This window comes from Haliaeetus albicilla, chromosome 27 (genome assembly GCF_947461875.1).
Source record: "Haliaeetus albicilla chromosome 27, bHalAlb1.1, whole genome shotgun sequence".
Classification (NCBI taxonomy): Eukaryota; Metazoa; Chordata; class Aves; order Accipitriformes; family Accipitridae; genus Haliaeetus; species Haliaeetus albicilla.
Genome location: NC_091509.1, coordinates 15,779,461 through 15,793,780, shown reverse-complemented (window position 1 = coordinate 15,793,780; position 14,320 = coordinate 15,779,461). Strand labels below are relative to the sequence as shown.

General features: G+C 54.3%; 1 protein-coding gene across 1 annotated transcript; it reads right to left on the bottom strand.

The window, feature by feature from the left end:
- Positions 1–2,995: 2,995 nt before the first annotated feature.
- Positions 2,996–13,710, bottom strand: SPARC (secreted protein acidic and cysteine rich). Its single transcript, XM_069772774.1, has 10 exons — positions 13,519–13,710; positions 7,399–7,468; positions 7,131–7,181; positions 6,929–7,013; positions 6,380–6,501; positions 6,013–6,133; positions 5,714–5,847; positions 5,397–5,545; positions 4,534–4,682; positions 2,996–4,332 (listed from the first exon to the last, which is right to left on the bottom strand). Exons 2-10 carry the CDS (start codon positions 7,453–7,455, stop codon positions 4,304–4,306), a joined length of 897 nt encoding a protein of 298 aa, XP_069628875.1. The 5' UTR covers positions 7,456–7,468; positions 13,519–13,710; the 3' UTR covers positions 2,996–4,303.
- Positions 13,711–14,320: the final 610 nt, after the last annotated feature.

Sequence of the window (14,320 nt, the reverse complement as noted above, 5' to 3'; positions counted from 1 at the left end):
TGGGATCGTATAAGCCACGTGTCCTTTAGACTGAAAAGTGGTCTGTGCTCCAGGAAAGGCTGGGGGGAGCTTGGGCACCTTTGAGTGGGCATGGGATGGGATGGGATGGGATGGGATGACCAGGCGTGGGCAGAGACGTAGCCCCAAAAGGAACCAGGGCTGCATTTTGCGAGGCCACATCTTGCTGCTGCTGAGACGCTCCCCTACGAAGGACAAAGCCCTGGGCTTTACACCCAGGGGAACAGGTCCCTCCTCCCGCCCTGTGCCCGGGCAGCCCCTGCCCCAGCACAACAGCTACAAACCCACCCTCCTTGATCGGGAACACCCGGCTCTTCCCCGCTCCATCCCGCCGGGCTCCGTCCCTTGCCCTGCCGCTCCCCCCGCCGGCCGCGCCGCGCCGCTGCCTCCGCACCGGGGGCTGGAGATGGAGCTGGGGATGGAGGAGGAGGAGGTGTCTCTCCCAATTTGGGGCGGCAGAGGGGGGTCTGCCTCCATCCTCGTCTCGCTCCAGGCCGGGGAGATGCATCCCCTGAGATGTTTTTCCCTGGCGTTGTCTCTTCGCTGGAGGTAGGGCTTGGTTTTAGCGAGTTTGTCTGTCTTTGAAATATATGGGCCGGTTTAAGCCAAAAAGAAAGGGCTCTGCGGGGGATATGGGTAGTTCAGGAGGTGCTCAAAGAGCTGGAGCCGGGCAGAGGGATGGAGGTGGTCCTGGCACCGTCCCCGCCAGGCACTGTGGGACCCACCCTGTGTGAGACCCAGCGGGTCGTGATGGGATCCCCCATTACCAGCAAGTCTGGGTGTGCTGGAAGAGATACCTAACGATGGGCAACAACAACTCCATCAACCCCACCACCATGGGTCAGCTGAATATGGGTCAAAGCCTGCAGTTATATGGCTCGATCTTCCTTTGCAGAACTGATTTTAGGTAATGAGGCTCGATCCTGTGTGAAACCAGCCTTCGCACATGTTGCAGGATGGGTTTAACCCTGTAGGTTTCCAGTGGCACCATTAGCTAAAGCAGAAGCATCTCCAGGTGCAGCTACATCTTGCAAACAGTGAGCCTTGGAGCCCAGGCTTTTTTGCATCACCTGCATTTGCAATATTTAAGCCACAAACCTTAATGCAGCATTTATGGCACAGTTTGTTTCTTTTGTAAAAGTAAGGGTCAAGAAAACAGACAGGAAAGCACTAATCTCTTCAGGAATCTTTATCTTTCCCCATCTTTTCTTTGTTGAATGCAGGACAATGCTCAGTGAGCTGCTCTGTGGTGCTGCCCTGGGTAACTACAGCAAAATTAGCCACCTCTGCCTGCAGATGCACTGTAGCACTCAGGTCAGATTGTGCTTGTGTCAGGCTGGTTTTGGATCCAGATCTTTCTGTTATTTTTCTTTTTTTTTTTTTTCAAGTTTGCAGACTGTTTTCTCAGTCAGCACTAACCACAGGGAGAATTTCCACTTGGAAAGTATAGGCGAGTTTCTTCTGTGCAGGCACGGGAAGGCTTGATTTTGGCTGTAACAGGGAAAGGGCTGTTCTATTCCACCCTTGCTGACTGTCTAGGTCTGAAAGCTTAAAAAGGCCAGCTTATTCCTGAAGTCCTGATGTAACCCCATGTATGGCATTTGCCCCAAGGCAGTGAAATTCCAGCAGCTTGATACTTCAGGCTGTGACCTTTGAAGGGTTAAGGGAAGCCCAGCTGCAACCTCCTGAGCTCACTTTGATGCTCAAGTTAAAGCCAGGACAGCTGCACTTGTAATACCACTGAGTTGGGTCCTTTGGGCTTTGCCAGACTATGGGGACATGAGTATCGTCACCTGGGATGGGACATGGCCTTAGAGATGGATCCCTTCGCCTTCCTGAGCCGTGATCGCCGGCTCTCCTGGTGGAGCCTGCTGACTTTCCTGAGCTTGCTGGGATTTAGAGCAGATTCCCGCACAAGAGAGGAAGGCAGAGGAGAGGAGGGCTGGAAAGCCTTCCCTTGCATGGGAGCGAAGCCGCCCGTGTCTGTCCGGCGGCACTGGTGGGGAGGGCTGGAGCTGGAAGGAATGTGGCTGCGTCTTGGCGGAGGAGCGCGAGCGGGAGTTTCTGGCTGAGAGGGAGCGACTGGAAAGCAGGTTTGCACAGGGTGGCTAATCTCCTCTGCTCCCTGCCTGTCTTCCCATCCTCTCCGCTGCCCAAATCCTCTCTCACCAGCTTTCCTGGCCCGGAGGTGGTTTGGCAGCTGACGGCTGCTGGAGCCTGCTGGATCTTGCAGGTGGGGGTCATGGGCAGCAGTGTCCCTTGCTGTGCCAGGCCTCCTAAATCTCGGTGGCAGCCTCTGAGGGGGGGAGGCATTTGCTGTCACTCCATTGAGAAACCCCCCTCTGGCTAAAGCAGTGTGGCTGGGTGGAATGAGCCCTGGGGTTCAAGGCAGGGGTGAAAAACCTTTGCCTGGCCCCTCTGGTCACCAGCTTTCCCACTGGGTTCAAACAGCTTGGCAAAGCACCTGCAAAGTGACCGTCTCCCATGGGACCTGCCCAGGCTCCGCAGCCGGGAGCCACCCTGTGCAGGATCTGACCCTGCAGCCTGCGTCTGGAGCACAGCAGGTCCGGCAAGGGGCTGTTAACAGGGGGACCTCACAGCTTAACCAGAGGTCTTGCAACATGAATATTTTTAGCCTCTGCAAATGGCAGTGTTTATTTTCTACTGTTGTGCCTTTTCACCTTTCCCAGAGATTTTATTGCTCGTGAAAGCAAGGGCCTTAGAGCCACGCGAGTGTCTGTGTTGGCTGCTGCAGTGACCCTGCCTGCCTCCATCACTCCAGCTCCATCTGCCCATGCATTACCCATCCGATATCCCCCAACAAGCCCATTTACAGTGAGGTGATGGGCTGTGACTGGCAGAGGTATCTCAGCTTACCTTGGACCAGACTCTTCCCTGGGCTGGGATGCCTGTGTTACAACTTGAACGCATGCATGATGTGTGGAATCCCCCTCATCGGGATGGGATGAAACAGAGGAACATTGCAAGCTTGTTTATTGTCAGTGTTTCAAATCAGTATTTTTTATTACAGAGACTCATCAGGTTGCTCACACTGTGGCAGGAATTTAATAACATAAGGCACAGGGAACATTCAGAGGTAAAAAAAAAAAAAAAAAGAGTTCTCAGCCTGTGAGATTTAACCATACCTTTGCTCCTGTCAGGACCCTCTCTATAAAGCAAAATCCAAATACCTTCTCCCTTCCCTCCTGCCCATTCCTTAACCCCCAAAATCCACAACAGGAAAAAAATATTACAGCCTTTCCCTCGAGCGTGTGGCAAGCATGCCTCTTTCTGAGCAGAAATGTCCCTTCCAAGCCTGACACAGCTTCCCTGGGAAAGCAGGGCTGGAATTTAAGCATGACCAAGGCAGAGGTGGGAAGTGCTCAAGGGCACTGTGATTTGGGGAGAGCCAAGAGCTTTATCTCAGCTACAGCAGAATCGCAGAATCGCAACAGCAAGGTCAGCCACGCGTACCCCGGGGGAACAGGCGGCCGCACCCGATCTCCCTTTGCAGCACAGAAAACACAACAGCAGTATGGTCATTGAGTAATGGTAAAGCACGTAGCACTTTCAAACCTTTATTTTTTGAGGGGATTTTACAGGATGGGATGCGTTTCTTTTTATTTGTTTTAATTTTTGTGCGCTTTCCTATTTGTTGGTTTGATTAGCCCTTTTTTTTTGTGCCCAATGATTGTTAAATTCAAGCCCTGGGAATGAAAAAAAAAAAAAGGAACATGAAATCCTGCCACTCTATGTCTTTCTCACCCCTCTCCATACCCCTACCATGAGCTGGGTGACCACAATGTCACCCCCAGCTGCTCTGCTCGAAAAGCCCAATCCTTCTACATCCTCTGGCTCTGCCTTCCCTTTCTGGTGGTCTGTAACTGGGGGCGGTGAATCAGCTGAGAGGTCTTTGTGTCTACGCTGACGTGTCCAAGAACGTGTTGTTAGTAAGAAGTTAAGAGAAGTCGATCCGAGAGCGGATACCGAGATGGAGCGGATATTTAGGACAGGAATGGGGTCGGTCAATGGTAAAGACACGTCGGAGAGAGAAAGGGCTGGTAAGAGCGTGTAGAAACAGCCAAGTGAGTAATCTAGTGGTAATAGATCAGGCTATGAATGAGGACTGTTATTTCTCTTAGCACCGTTACTACATATGTTTAGATCTATATTAGCACCTTGTTCCCAGGGAAAAAACAAAACAAAACAAAAGCGGTTTAAAAACCAAAGGAAGTGGGAAGGTTAAAACAAGACAAAGTTGGCAGCAGAGAAGGAAGCTGGGGGTTTAGATCACAAGATCCTTGTCTATGTCCTCTGTGGAAGGAAAAGAGAGAGATGAGGTTAGGAGGCGGATGCTGCCAGGGTCCCACTGCTCCTGCAATCCCCCCTCCCCGCTCTCCCCTGCTTTTCCCTCCCCAGGACAGGCTGTAATGCACTGCTTCATCCCGAGTGGGGACTTTGGGGGTGCTTTTCGGTGTCCCCTCCACCCCCATTCCTTCCCTACTCGGTACTTACGCTCCTTAATGCCAAAGCAGCTGGCCCACTCCTCCAGGGCGATGTACTTGTCGTTGTCCAGATCGCAAGCCTCGAAGAAGCGGGTGGTGCAGTGCTCCATGGGGATGAGGGGGGCACGAAGGGGGGCCAGCTCGGTGTGGGACAGGTACCTGCCGAGGTGACCGCACGGTGAACGTGCTGCCCACCAACGCCAGCCGCCCTCCCACGCGAGGGGAGATGCTCTGCTGGGTGCGGGGGCCAGCGCAGAGCAAGATGCTGGCCCCAGGTCTCTGTTTGGTTTGACTGCTGTCCCAGTGCCCTCCCAGTATCCACTTCTGAGTGTCATGAAGGTCAAGGACCGGTGTCTGCTTTTGCAACCGGCTGTGCTAGTCACGAAATAGCCAGCAGCTGGGGGTCCTCGCCAGCTGCCCCCACCCCACAGGTCTGTGTGTGTGATCACTCTCGTGCCCATCTCCAGCTCGCAGCTAAGCCAGCAGCTGCTGTTTCAGCTGTTGAAGTTATCCCGGGGCCTTTGGACTAAGATATTTTAGGGAGCTATCATACGACAGTAAATCTGAGAAGACAGAAACTCCACACCCAAGGGAGACGGGAGCAGCTGGGGCTGGGGGAGGCCCCTCTTTCTGCAGAAGAGCTGTTTGCAGAAGGCAAAACTGCCTCTACCCCAGCCTGGTTTGCCCCAGCCCCTGCCAGTTGTGTGTAGGGGTTGTCCCTCCACAGGGCTTTGCCTGTGCCTCTGCCATCAGCCATCCACTTGTGTCACATCTCCAGCCTGCCTTGACACCTTCTGCCCCCAAATCATACTGGTCCTTGGGCAGGAAAGGGTCTTTGGCAGGGGCCCCCCATCCTGCTCTGCTGACACTCACCCATCAATGGGGTGCTGGTCCAGCTGCCCAAATTGCCAGTGCACGGGGAAGATGTACATGTTGTAGTTCTTCTCAAAGTCACGGGCCAGCAGCTCCACGGTGTGGTCACCGGCCTCCAGGCGCTTCTCGTTCTCGTGGATCTTCTTCACCTGTCACAGGAGAGGCCGGGGAGACCTTGTCAGCAGGCGGATGGGGTGCAAGGGGGGGCCCTGGGAGGGCCTTTACATGGGGTGCCCACGGGTCATTCTGGATGGGCTCCCCATGTGTGCTGGTCTGTTGGTGGGCTGAGCTCCCAGGCTCCCTTCCCAATCCCTCACCTTGAGCTTCTGCTTCTCGGTCAGCAGGTTGTTGTCCTCATCGCGCTCATACAGGGTGATCAGCACATTCTTGAGCCAGTCCCGCATGCGCAGGGGGAACTCAGTCAGCTCTGTGTCCAGGCAGGCGGGGATGACTGGAAGCCATACATGGTGGTCACTGCAGCGTCTGGACATGCAGCCCCAGTGCCCTCCCACCTCAGCCCTGAGCCTGCCTGGACCTTTGCCCTCCCTCAGCCCATGGGCAAGGGGGCTTTGCTCAGGTTAAAGTTCTCCTTGTCTAAGGGAATGGCTCCACTTACATTTGCAAGGCCCAATGTAGTCCAGGTGCAGCTTGTGTCCTTTCTTGGTTCCCTCCAAGGTGCACTTGGTGGCAAAGAAATGGCAGGAGGAGTCGTAGGTCTTGTTGTCAGTGCCGCAGACCTGCACAGGATGGGGAGATGCTGCGTGAGAGGCAGCGAAGCCCAGCCTTGCTGGGGAGTCAGCAGGGAAAGCCCCCAAATGAGATGTTTAACTTGTTTCCCTGGAGTGGACAACAGCTCCTTGGTTACCACTGGCTAAGGCCAGATGGGGACCTGCCACCCTGACTCTGTCTCCCCCACCATCTCTGGTGATGTCCCATGTGGGGTCCCTCCCCGCTCCAGTCCATCAAGCAGCTTCTGCCCTCACCTTCTCAAAGACGCCAGCAGTGGCTGGGCAGCTGGAGGGGTCCTGGCACACACACATGGGTGAGTTGTTGTCATCCACCTCGCACACCTTGCCATGCTTGCAGTGGTGGTTCTGGCAGGGGTCTGGGAGAGGGCAGGGAGCAAAGTCACAGCCTGCCCCATCCTTACCTCCCACGAGCTGCCCAGGGCATCTCAGCACAGAGGGAAGATAGAGACTTCACCAGGGAGAGCCCAGAGCATCTCTTCTTGCACTAGGAAGATGTGAGCGTTTCCAGAAGTCCACATTAGCTCTCAGGCTAATCCTGGACTCCTTTCTGTAGCCACACAATGCAATGGCTTTTCTGTTGCAAAAAAAGGACTTACAGAGAATCCAGTGCTGGAAAGAGGCCATGCACCTCTTTTGCTCTTAAGTGTGCATCTAGGTTGGCATCATCCTTGTGCTACAGCCTTTCCCAAAGAAGTTCCTCATTGTTCGGGGTGGCTAAATCTCCCCCACCCAGGGAAAGAAAGATGTGTCTGTCTGCTGGAGGGCAGGGGAAGAGCGACTTACTCTCTGCAACAATCTCTTCTACATCCTCAGTGGGTTCCTCGAACTCTCCCACCTCCACCTGGACAGGGTTAGCCCCCACGGGCTCCTGCAAAAGAGGTCAGTGTTTCTGGTGGGGGTGCACAAAGAGCTCGGCCCCAGAGATGCTCTTCCCAGAGCGGTAGGTGCTGCAAGGGATGGGTGACGAGGAAGCAGAGTCACCTACCTCCGTGGTGGGATCTTCGATGACCTCCGTCTCATCGGGCAGAGCCTCCTGCTGCGGGGAAAAGGACCATGAGCTGGGGTCCATGGGAAGGATGGTCCCAAGGAGGGGTGACCCGCTGGGACAAGCAGTAGGGCCACCCTCAGGTTTCCTCTCTCCCCGCTGCCCCCCCATCCATCAGGGCTTTATTCATTATTAAAAAAAGTCCCCATCAGATACACTGGATGGACAACCCTGAAAGCAGAGAAGCTCTGTTGTCTCCCGTACTTACCGGAGCTGCCAGGGCTTTGCCTGCCAGGCAGAGAAGGAAAAAAATCCAGACCCTCATCTTTCAGCAGACCCTGAATAAAAGAGAGGAAAAGGAGGGATGAGGAAGGAGGCCGCTATGTGCTCCTCGGCTCCAGGCTGAGCTCACTGCTGGCAGGCAGACACTTAGAAAAGAGCGTTCTCTTCGTTTCCTGCCTTGTCTGTTCAATCTTGCAGACCCACATGCTGGCTTTTCTAGGCAAAAACCTTAAACCAAATAGTGTTTCCAAGATAAATTCTTTTGATTTTGCAAAATGGGATGGTGGGGGGTTTAGGTTTCTGTTGCTTTCCTGGATAGCTTTAGAAAAAATGCAGTCAAAATGGCAGCTCTCCTTTCCTTCACAGGAGTTTTTCTGGACCAAAAGAATTTTTTTTGGTGTTAAAAGGCCCTGATATGAGCCCCAGATATAAGCAATGAAACTCTCTACTGTTTTATTTGTCAATCAGAGGAAAAATGAAAGTGGAGGAAGGAAAGAGAGAACAGAGAGACAGGGAGACGGGGCACTTGAGAATTAACTCGAGAAAACTCCTTCCCACATGGACACAGACATCTCTAGGGCTATCAGGGACCAATCCCCCATCCCAAGCAACCCCAAACGTTGGGGTCTCTACTGTAGTTTTTCCTTTTCCTGCTCAGACCCGAGGGTCCCCAAACTGGGTCTGAGGGATCCAAGATGCTTTGGGGTTGTGTTCTGCCAGGAGCTGAGCTCCAGGAGGATGAGCCCTTTGCACCCTCCCGGTTTGGGCTGTTGCAGGTACTCTGTAGGATGAGTGAGCCAGGCAGCCCAGCTAACACCGGCCGCGATGCGAGCCAGAAGGAGAGCGCAGCTGGTGAAATCGCCCTGTCCTTGTCCCCCTCTGGTTCCTGTTTGGCAGGATTGAGCCCCTCTGTGTGAGGGCAGAGAGGAGCTCAGCTGGCCGCTTAATATGCTGGTGGCGTCCCACTCCTGACAGCGGGGAATGCCTGCTCCCTTCCGCCTGCTGGGAGAGCGAAACACCCCCGGTTTGTCTCCTGCCAGCGAGGGGACTTGTCCCCCTGCCAAGGCTTCCGCTGCCTCCCTTCCGCTCGCCCTCCTCCGCTCCACCTGCGTGACTGGGGCATTGCAGCCCACTGGCTCCCTGGGGCTGGGTGGATGGATGGCTCTGTTGGGACAGAAAGCGCTGGACAAGGTGTCTTCTTCTCTCTTAGCGAGCATGGATGGATATCTCATTTGCCAGTGCATCCTTTCCCTTCCTCCCCATGCACGGAAGCTCTCTGGGTATAAATCCATGCCAATGCTGTGCTGCCAGGGCACCAGCCAGGCTGGGCTGTGCTTCCTAATTTAGCAAGGTTTGACCACGCAGAGGCTGAAATCCTCCTTCCAATTTCAGCACCTCACCCAGCCTTGGCGGGGTGTCCGTGCAAAATAGGTGTCAGGGCATGGAGGGCAGATTCCAAGGGACGTCGGAGGGCTGGGAACACGGGGTAGTGGGGATGGCTGCTGTGGTGGGACAGAGGACCTGTGGGGAGAGGGGCTGCGGGTGGGGGTAGATGAGCCCGTTTGCTCTGGCGAGGCTGCAGTTGAGCAGCTCCCTCCTCTCCTGCTCAGTACATGCCGTCCCTTCCCCTCATCTGTATTTGCTCTGGAAGCTGCTGAGAGCTCTCCCGGCATTTGCCAGGAGACATCACTGGTTCTTCACTTCTGGAGGGGTGGTTTGGGGGAGAGGTGGAAAAGTACTGTTGAATCTGGCCATGTCCTCCCTTGCTGCCATCCCCTGGCTTGTCAACGCTCCTCCTGGGCTTCTCCCAAGGGGCTTGTTTGCTTTGGAAGATGCTCTGACGTTCAGTGATGCTTGTTGGGCAGAAACATGGCAGTGCCCAGCCTGGAGCAGAGGACAGTGGATGTATACGTGGAAGATGGCATTAAGGGAAATGCAACCCCAGACCAAGGCCATCTCAGATCATTTCCCCAAGCCCCCCCCAAAACCCCTGAATTTCAAAGTCTGGGCATGTACTAAGCAGGGGTCAGGGAATTACATGCTTGCTAGGAGCCAGCAGACAGTCAGAGCTGCCAGTGTTGTGTTTGGAGGAAGAAAGAGCACGAAAGAGTCTGAGCAAACAGGCTCTGCAGACCTGTCTCACCCTGGAGATGGGAAAACAAGTTTATTTGAAAAACAACATCCTCCTGGAAGCAGAGGCTGTGCACAGAGGACATTGCAGCATCTGTGAGCCCCTGGCTCTTTTGCAAAGGCATGGTCTTTCCTGAATGCCTGGTGGCCAAAACTCCTGAAATAATGGCTCAGGAGCCCTGTGCACAGAGCTGCTCTGGCAAAAGACCCTGGTCCATGGTGCAAGTCTCCCTCCTTGTGGACCTACCATGGTCCTGCTGTCCAAGAGGATGATCTTTGGAGCTGGCAGCTAGGCCATACCATGAGCTCAGCATCCATCCCGCAGCTGGAGGGGCTTGGGGGGATCCCTGCAAGGGATCCTGAACTGGGAATGCCTGGCGCAGCTCTGCAAGAGCCCTACGGAGGGCAGAGGGCAGCATGAGGGACAGAGCAATGGGGTGCAGCAGGGGGTCATTTTGGACAGAGGAAAACAGGACTGGGAAAGAGATTTTAGCAAGCAGGGGCTTACACCCTTCTGTATCCTAATGGAATCAACAGAAGCCAGCATTTTGCAAGATGCTGGAAACCAGCACATTGTGGGCACAGAGAGGGCTGCTGAATATAAAATAAGAGAAGCCTCCATGGTCACCACCCCCTCCTCAGGCCTGCCCTCCTGGCTGCTGATGATGGAGAAGACAGCCTGGCACCCACGGGCTGCAGGACCCATGGCCTGCACTGCCTTTCTAATGCTTGACCCCACTTGCACCCTGAGTGGGGACTCCAGCTCCCAGTCACTGTGTAAACAGTCTTGTGGCTCACATAAACCCCTCACAACGGTTCACCTTTCTAACACGGCCCGGGCTATCCCTCAGTGCCAGCGGCTCATTGCATTTTGCAGACATGACCCTAACAAGAGAGCCGTGGGGTATAGGGAGGTCTGAGGCTGACCTCAGCACCTCCATAAATTCAAAGCAGGCTACTCGGGCAAACGCTTTACCACCCTCTCCCCAATCCTGTAGCACCATCATCAGTTTCTTCTGCTGGGGAAAATACCCCACAGTGATGCATAGAGGAGAGTCTGCACCACTGGGTTCTCTTGGTCCTTCTTGTCTCCTCCTGCCCAGCCTGGGACCCTTTGTGGGCTGGGGGAGGACAAGGACCAGGTGGGTGCAGGCTCCGGAGGAGGCTCCGTGGGTGGTGGACCGTGGCCCATGTGGCGTTGGCCCTGGCCAGGGTTGCATAAGCCCTTCGGGATGCCACGTTAGCGTGGGGAGGAGTCTGGCCACTTTGTCAACTCCTTCCTGAGGCCACTGGGATAACCCCGGCTGCCTCCACCGCTAACCCAGGCGAGGGGCCCCGCTGCCACCTCCCATCGCCAGCAGCAGAGAGCAGGAGTGGGTAATCATTGGGCAAAAAATATCTCATGTCTCGGCTCCCCACTTGCACCCCAGCCCGGCCACGCGGGAGGCAGCAAGCCCGAGCAGCAGGGTCTCCCGCACCCACCCTCCATTTGCTCCTTGCTCTTCCAAGGCTTTGCAGAGTCTGACATGCCCCAGCACCTCAGACTGAATGTAAAGGCAGGACCGACCCAGAAACAGCTTCTGCCTACAAACCCCACCGTGGGCCATAATTTTCAAGGTGCAGATGGGTGACCAAGTGTAGCCACCAGACTGCCTGGCCCTGACCTCCCTGTGCAAGCAAGACCCTCAGCTTTACTCAGCCAGCCGCTCCCAAGCTAAAATTCGGTTTGAAGTCAGAGTTGTTTGCGTGAGTCCCCATAAAGCTCCCTGCTGAACAGGTCCTTGCGTGTCCGGGCCGTGCTGCTGAGGGTGCCGGCTCACCCAGAGGTGCTGCAGCTCCACTGGGTCCCAGGGGAGCAGGGCAGGAGCAGAGAACTGGACAAAAGCCAGCCTGGGTCCTGCCACCAGAGCAGTCCCCTCGCATGCAGCGTGCAGGCTCAGAAAGCCAAGCTAGGTTTAGATGGAAGTGAAATTCCTTTTAACTCATGCACACGCTTACACGCTCCAAGTAAAACACAGGGGAAAAAAAAAATCTATCCACCACATCTGTCCATGCAGAGTCACTAAAGACAGGTCTATGCCACAGTGCTGTATTAACCCATTTCCCTTGCAGGGAGTTGAGCAGCTCTGCACTTATAAATGCTCCACATCTTACAGGGCTTACTGATATAAGGGCAAGAGCCCATATGCCATTATAGTTGTGGGCTGGCTTGAAGCTGTCATAGTTTGTCTAGGTTGCAAATTGCATCCATAATGGGAAACAATTAAATTAGTACCAAGAAAAGTGCGTGGATGAGACCTGGGCTGCAAGCAGCGGTTCACCGATGAGCCCTTTGCAGACCTCAGTCAGAAGGACAGGCGATACAGCATTTTGCTGTCCTGTCCGAGCTTTTTCTTTTCTTTGGGCTGGACGCAGGCCAGTGCCAAAAGCAGCCCAGATACTTCTGTGCCAGGTGCAAGTGGTCCCTCTGGCTCCCGGGGGATACAGCGAGCTGATCTTGCACAGCTTCACAAAGGAGGGAGAGAAGAAACTGTCCGCTAAATATTCTGCAAAAATGCAAACCATCTTCAAAGCATTCCCTGGACTGGCCCTGCTGCAGCCGCTCCAGCGATAACAGCCCCGACATCCCTCCGACCAGAGGACCCAGAAAGGGTTTCCATGGGAGCCGACATTCCTCTGGGGCTGAGTCACGGAAGAGCAGAGGACTGTGGAAGGAGTGGCTTGCAAAAAAGTCTGAAAAGTTTATTTCTCCTCTTCCCCCTCCCAACACCGCCTGCATCCCTGCTCCTGCCTATGTGGCAGACAATAGCTTGGCTTTAACTGCTGCGCAGAACGCAACAGCCTTTTATTGCCACTTAAAACTCGCCTGATCAACCCTAACAAACGGCTGCAATTTACTTTTGTCCTTTTGGAGGGTTGCTGCGTTTTTGGGCTGTTTCAAGTTGGTGGTAACTGAGGGCTTGGAGTACCGGCGGCCTTCCCGGTGCCCCTGATTTCACTCCAACTTGAAACCGTTGCCTTTCGCTTTGGGTGGGAATTCAGCCCCCATCCTGTTAAGTTTCCTTTTCTTGGCTGGATGCAGCAGAGTGGAGCTTTCTTAGAGGAGGGACACAAAGAGCAGAGTTAGACTGCCACGCACGTCACCGTCACGGGAAGGACAGCGGCTGCCTTTAAAGGAAACGAGCCCTCGGCTCTTCTGCGTGGACCTAAAATTGTGCCTGACTGAGCCCAAGTTCTTAAAACTCTAAAAAAAAACCCCCAAAGAGCTTTATTCCTCCTCTCCTGCAGCCTCCGTCTCTCTTAACAGTTGATCAGCTGGATCAGCAAACCAGGGCAACAGGACTTGAAACGGTTTCAAAGTCTGCTTGGAACAAAAAGCTGAGTGTCTTTTTTTTTTTTTTTTTAGGAGAAATAAGAGCGGCTGTACTGAAAAAATAAAAATGCTGAGATGAAGTCGACAGCTCTTTTGTTCTTCCTCTAGATATTCTGGTGAGTAAAACATCACCTGCCAACGCACCTCGGGCTGGGTGTAATCGGGACTGGTTTGTAACTAGATCTGATTTGCTCTGCAGACTGTTTTGATGTGCCCAGACTTTGGTCTCACTCATCTCGCTAAGGAAATACCCCACAACAGAAAACCCAGAGGGGAAAAAGGGAGGAGGGAGAAAAATTAGGCCAGGTTAAACTTTTAGGGTCAGATGCCACCAAAGTGTTAAAGCCAGTAATCTGGCAGCGAAATACAGTAACAGACTCAGTTTAGGAGCGGAGATGCTGCAAAGAGGAGAAAGAGAAGTCAGGAGGGGTCTCTAAATGCATTCCTCGGGGTGGGGAGCGTCCACCTTCCCACCCTGACCGATGCAGTGCCCAGCACCGGTTGCACGCCACGGACCAGGGACCCTCCCGAGTGGGGCTAACGGGACCCCCACGCCGGGAGAAATAGCACAGCAAAGGCAAACGCGAAGGTCTCAGGCCATACCTCGCAGTCCCGGCAGCAGGGCTGAGGAAACTTCAGGAGCTTGGACAGGCTGGAGGAATCTGCAGGTTTTAGAAGGAGGCAGGAGGAAGCCAAAGGGTGGGCTGGGTTTCCCGCTGCCTCTCCTCCTCCTCCTCCTCGCTATCTTTCCAAATCGGTCTCTTCCTCTCCCTCGCTCCCCAGTGGGCAGTCCCACCCGCCCGAAAGACAGGCTGAGGCACAGCCTGGGTCCAAAGGATAGACCAGAGAAATCAAGCGGGGCTGGAGATCAAGGGGGTCTCTCGCAGGGACGGATCGGCCCCCAGCGCAACCTTCCCAGCAGAGTCATTGTCGCAGCGGTTGCCTGCACTGCTGCAACGAGTTTGTCAGTTCTCTGGCTCTCTTGGACTAACAGCATGGGGGGAGGAGGGAGGAATACCATCTCTCTGCTTGGTCTGTGCAACTCCTAGCGCCTTGGTCTACTGCAATTAAAATGTTAAATGCTGTCATTTCACAATGGGGTAGTTCAGTCCCTGAGCTGGTGTTTCCCGTCCTCAGGGAGATGCAGAGGAAGGCAAGAGAGTCCTTACTTCTCTATCCTCTCTCCTAACAGTGCTGCCATCTGGAACTGCCTTGCGGGGAGGGTGAGGAAAGAATGATCCAGAGAATGTGGAGAGTTTTGACACGTCTAAAATATGCTCCAAGTAGGCAGAGAAATGCTGGGCTGGTAGATGTGACCCTCAGCAAATTGGTCTCTCTGCTGCGGTTATCGTCCAGCAGATCTGGACTGATTGAGCAAAACTCGCCGTCAAAATTGCCGATCAGT

Bases quoted from the DNA above. Each gene is read 5' to 3' on its own strand.
- SPARC (XM_069772774.1), bottom strand. From the start codon at position 7,455: ATGAGGGTCTGGATTTTTTTCCTTCTCTGCCTGGCAGGCAAAGCCCTG. The intron at 7,182-7,398 runs GTAAGTACGGGA...TTTTCCCCGCAG, and splicing joins GCAAAGCCCTGGCAGCTCCG to CAGGAGGCTCTGCCCGATGA. The intron at 5,848-6,012 runs GTAAGTGGAGCC...TATGGCTTCCAG, and splicing joins CTACATTGGGCCTTGCAAAT to TCATCCCCGCCTGCCTGGAC.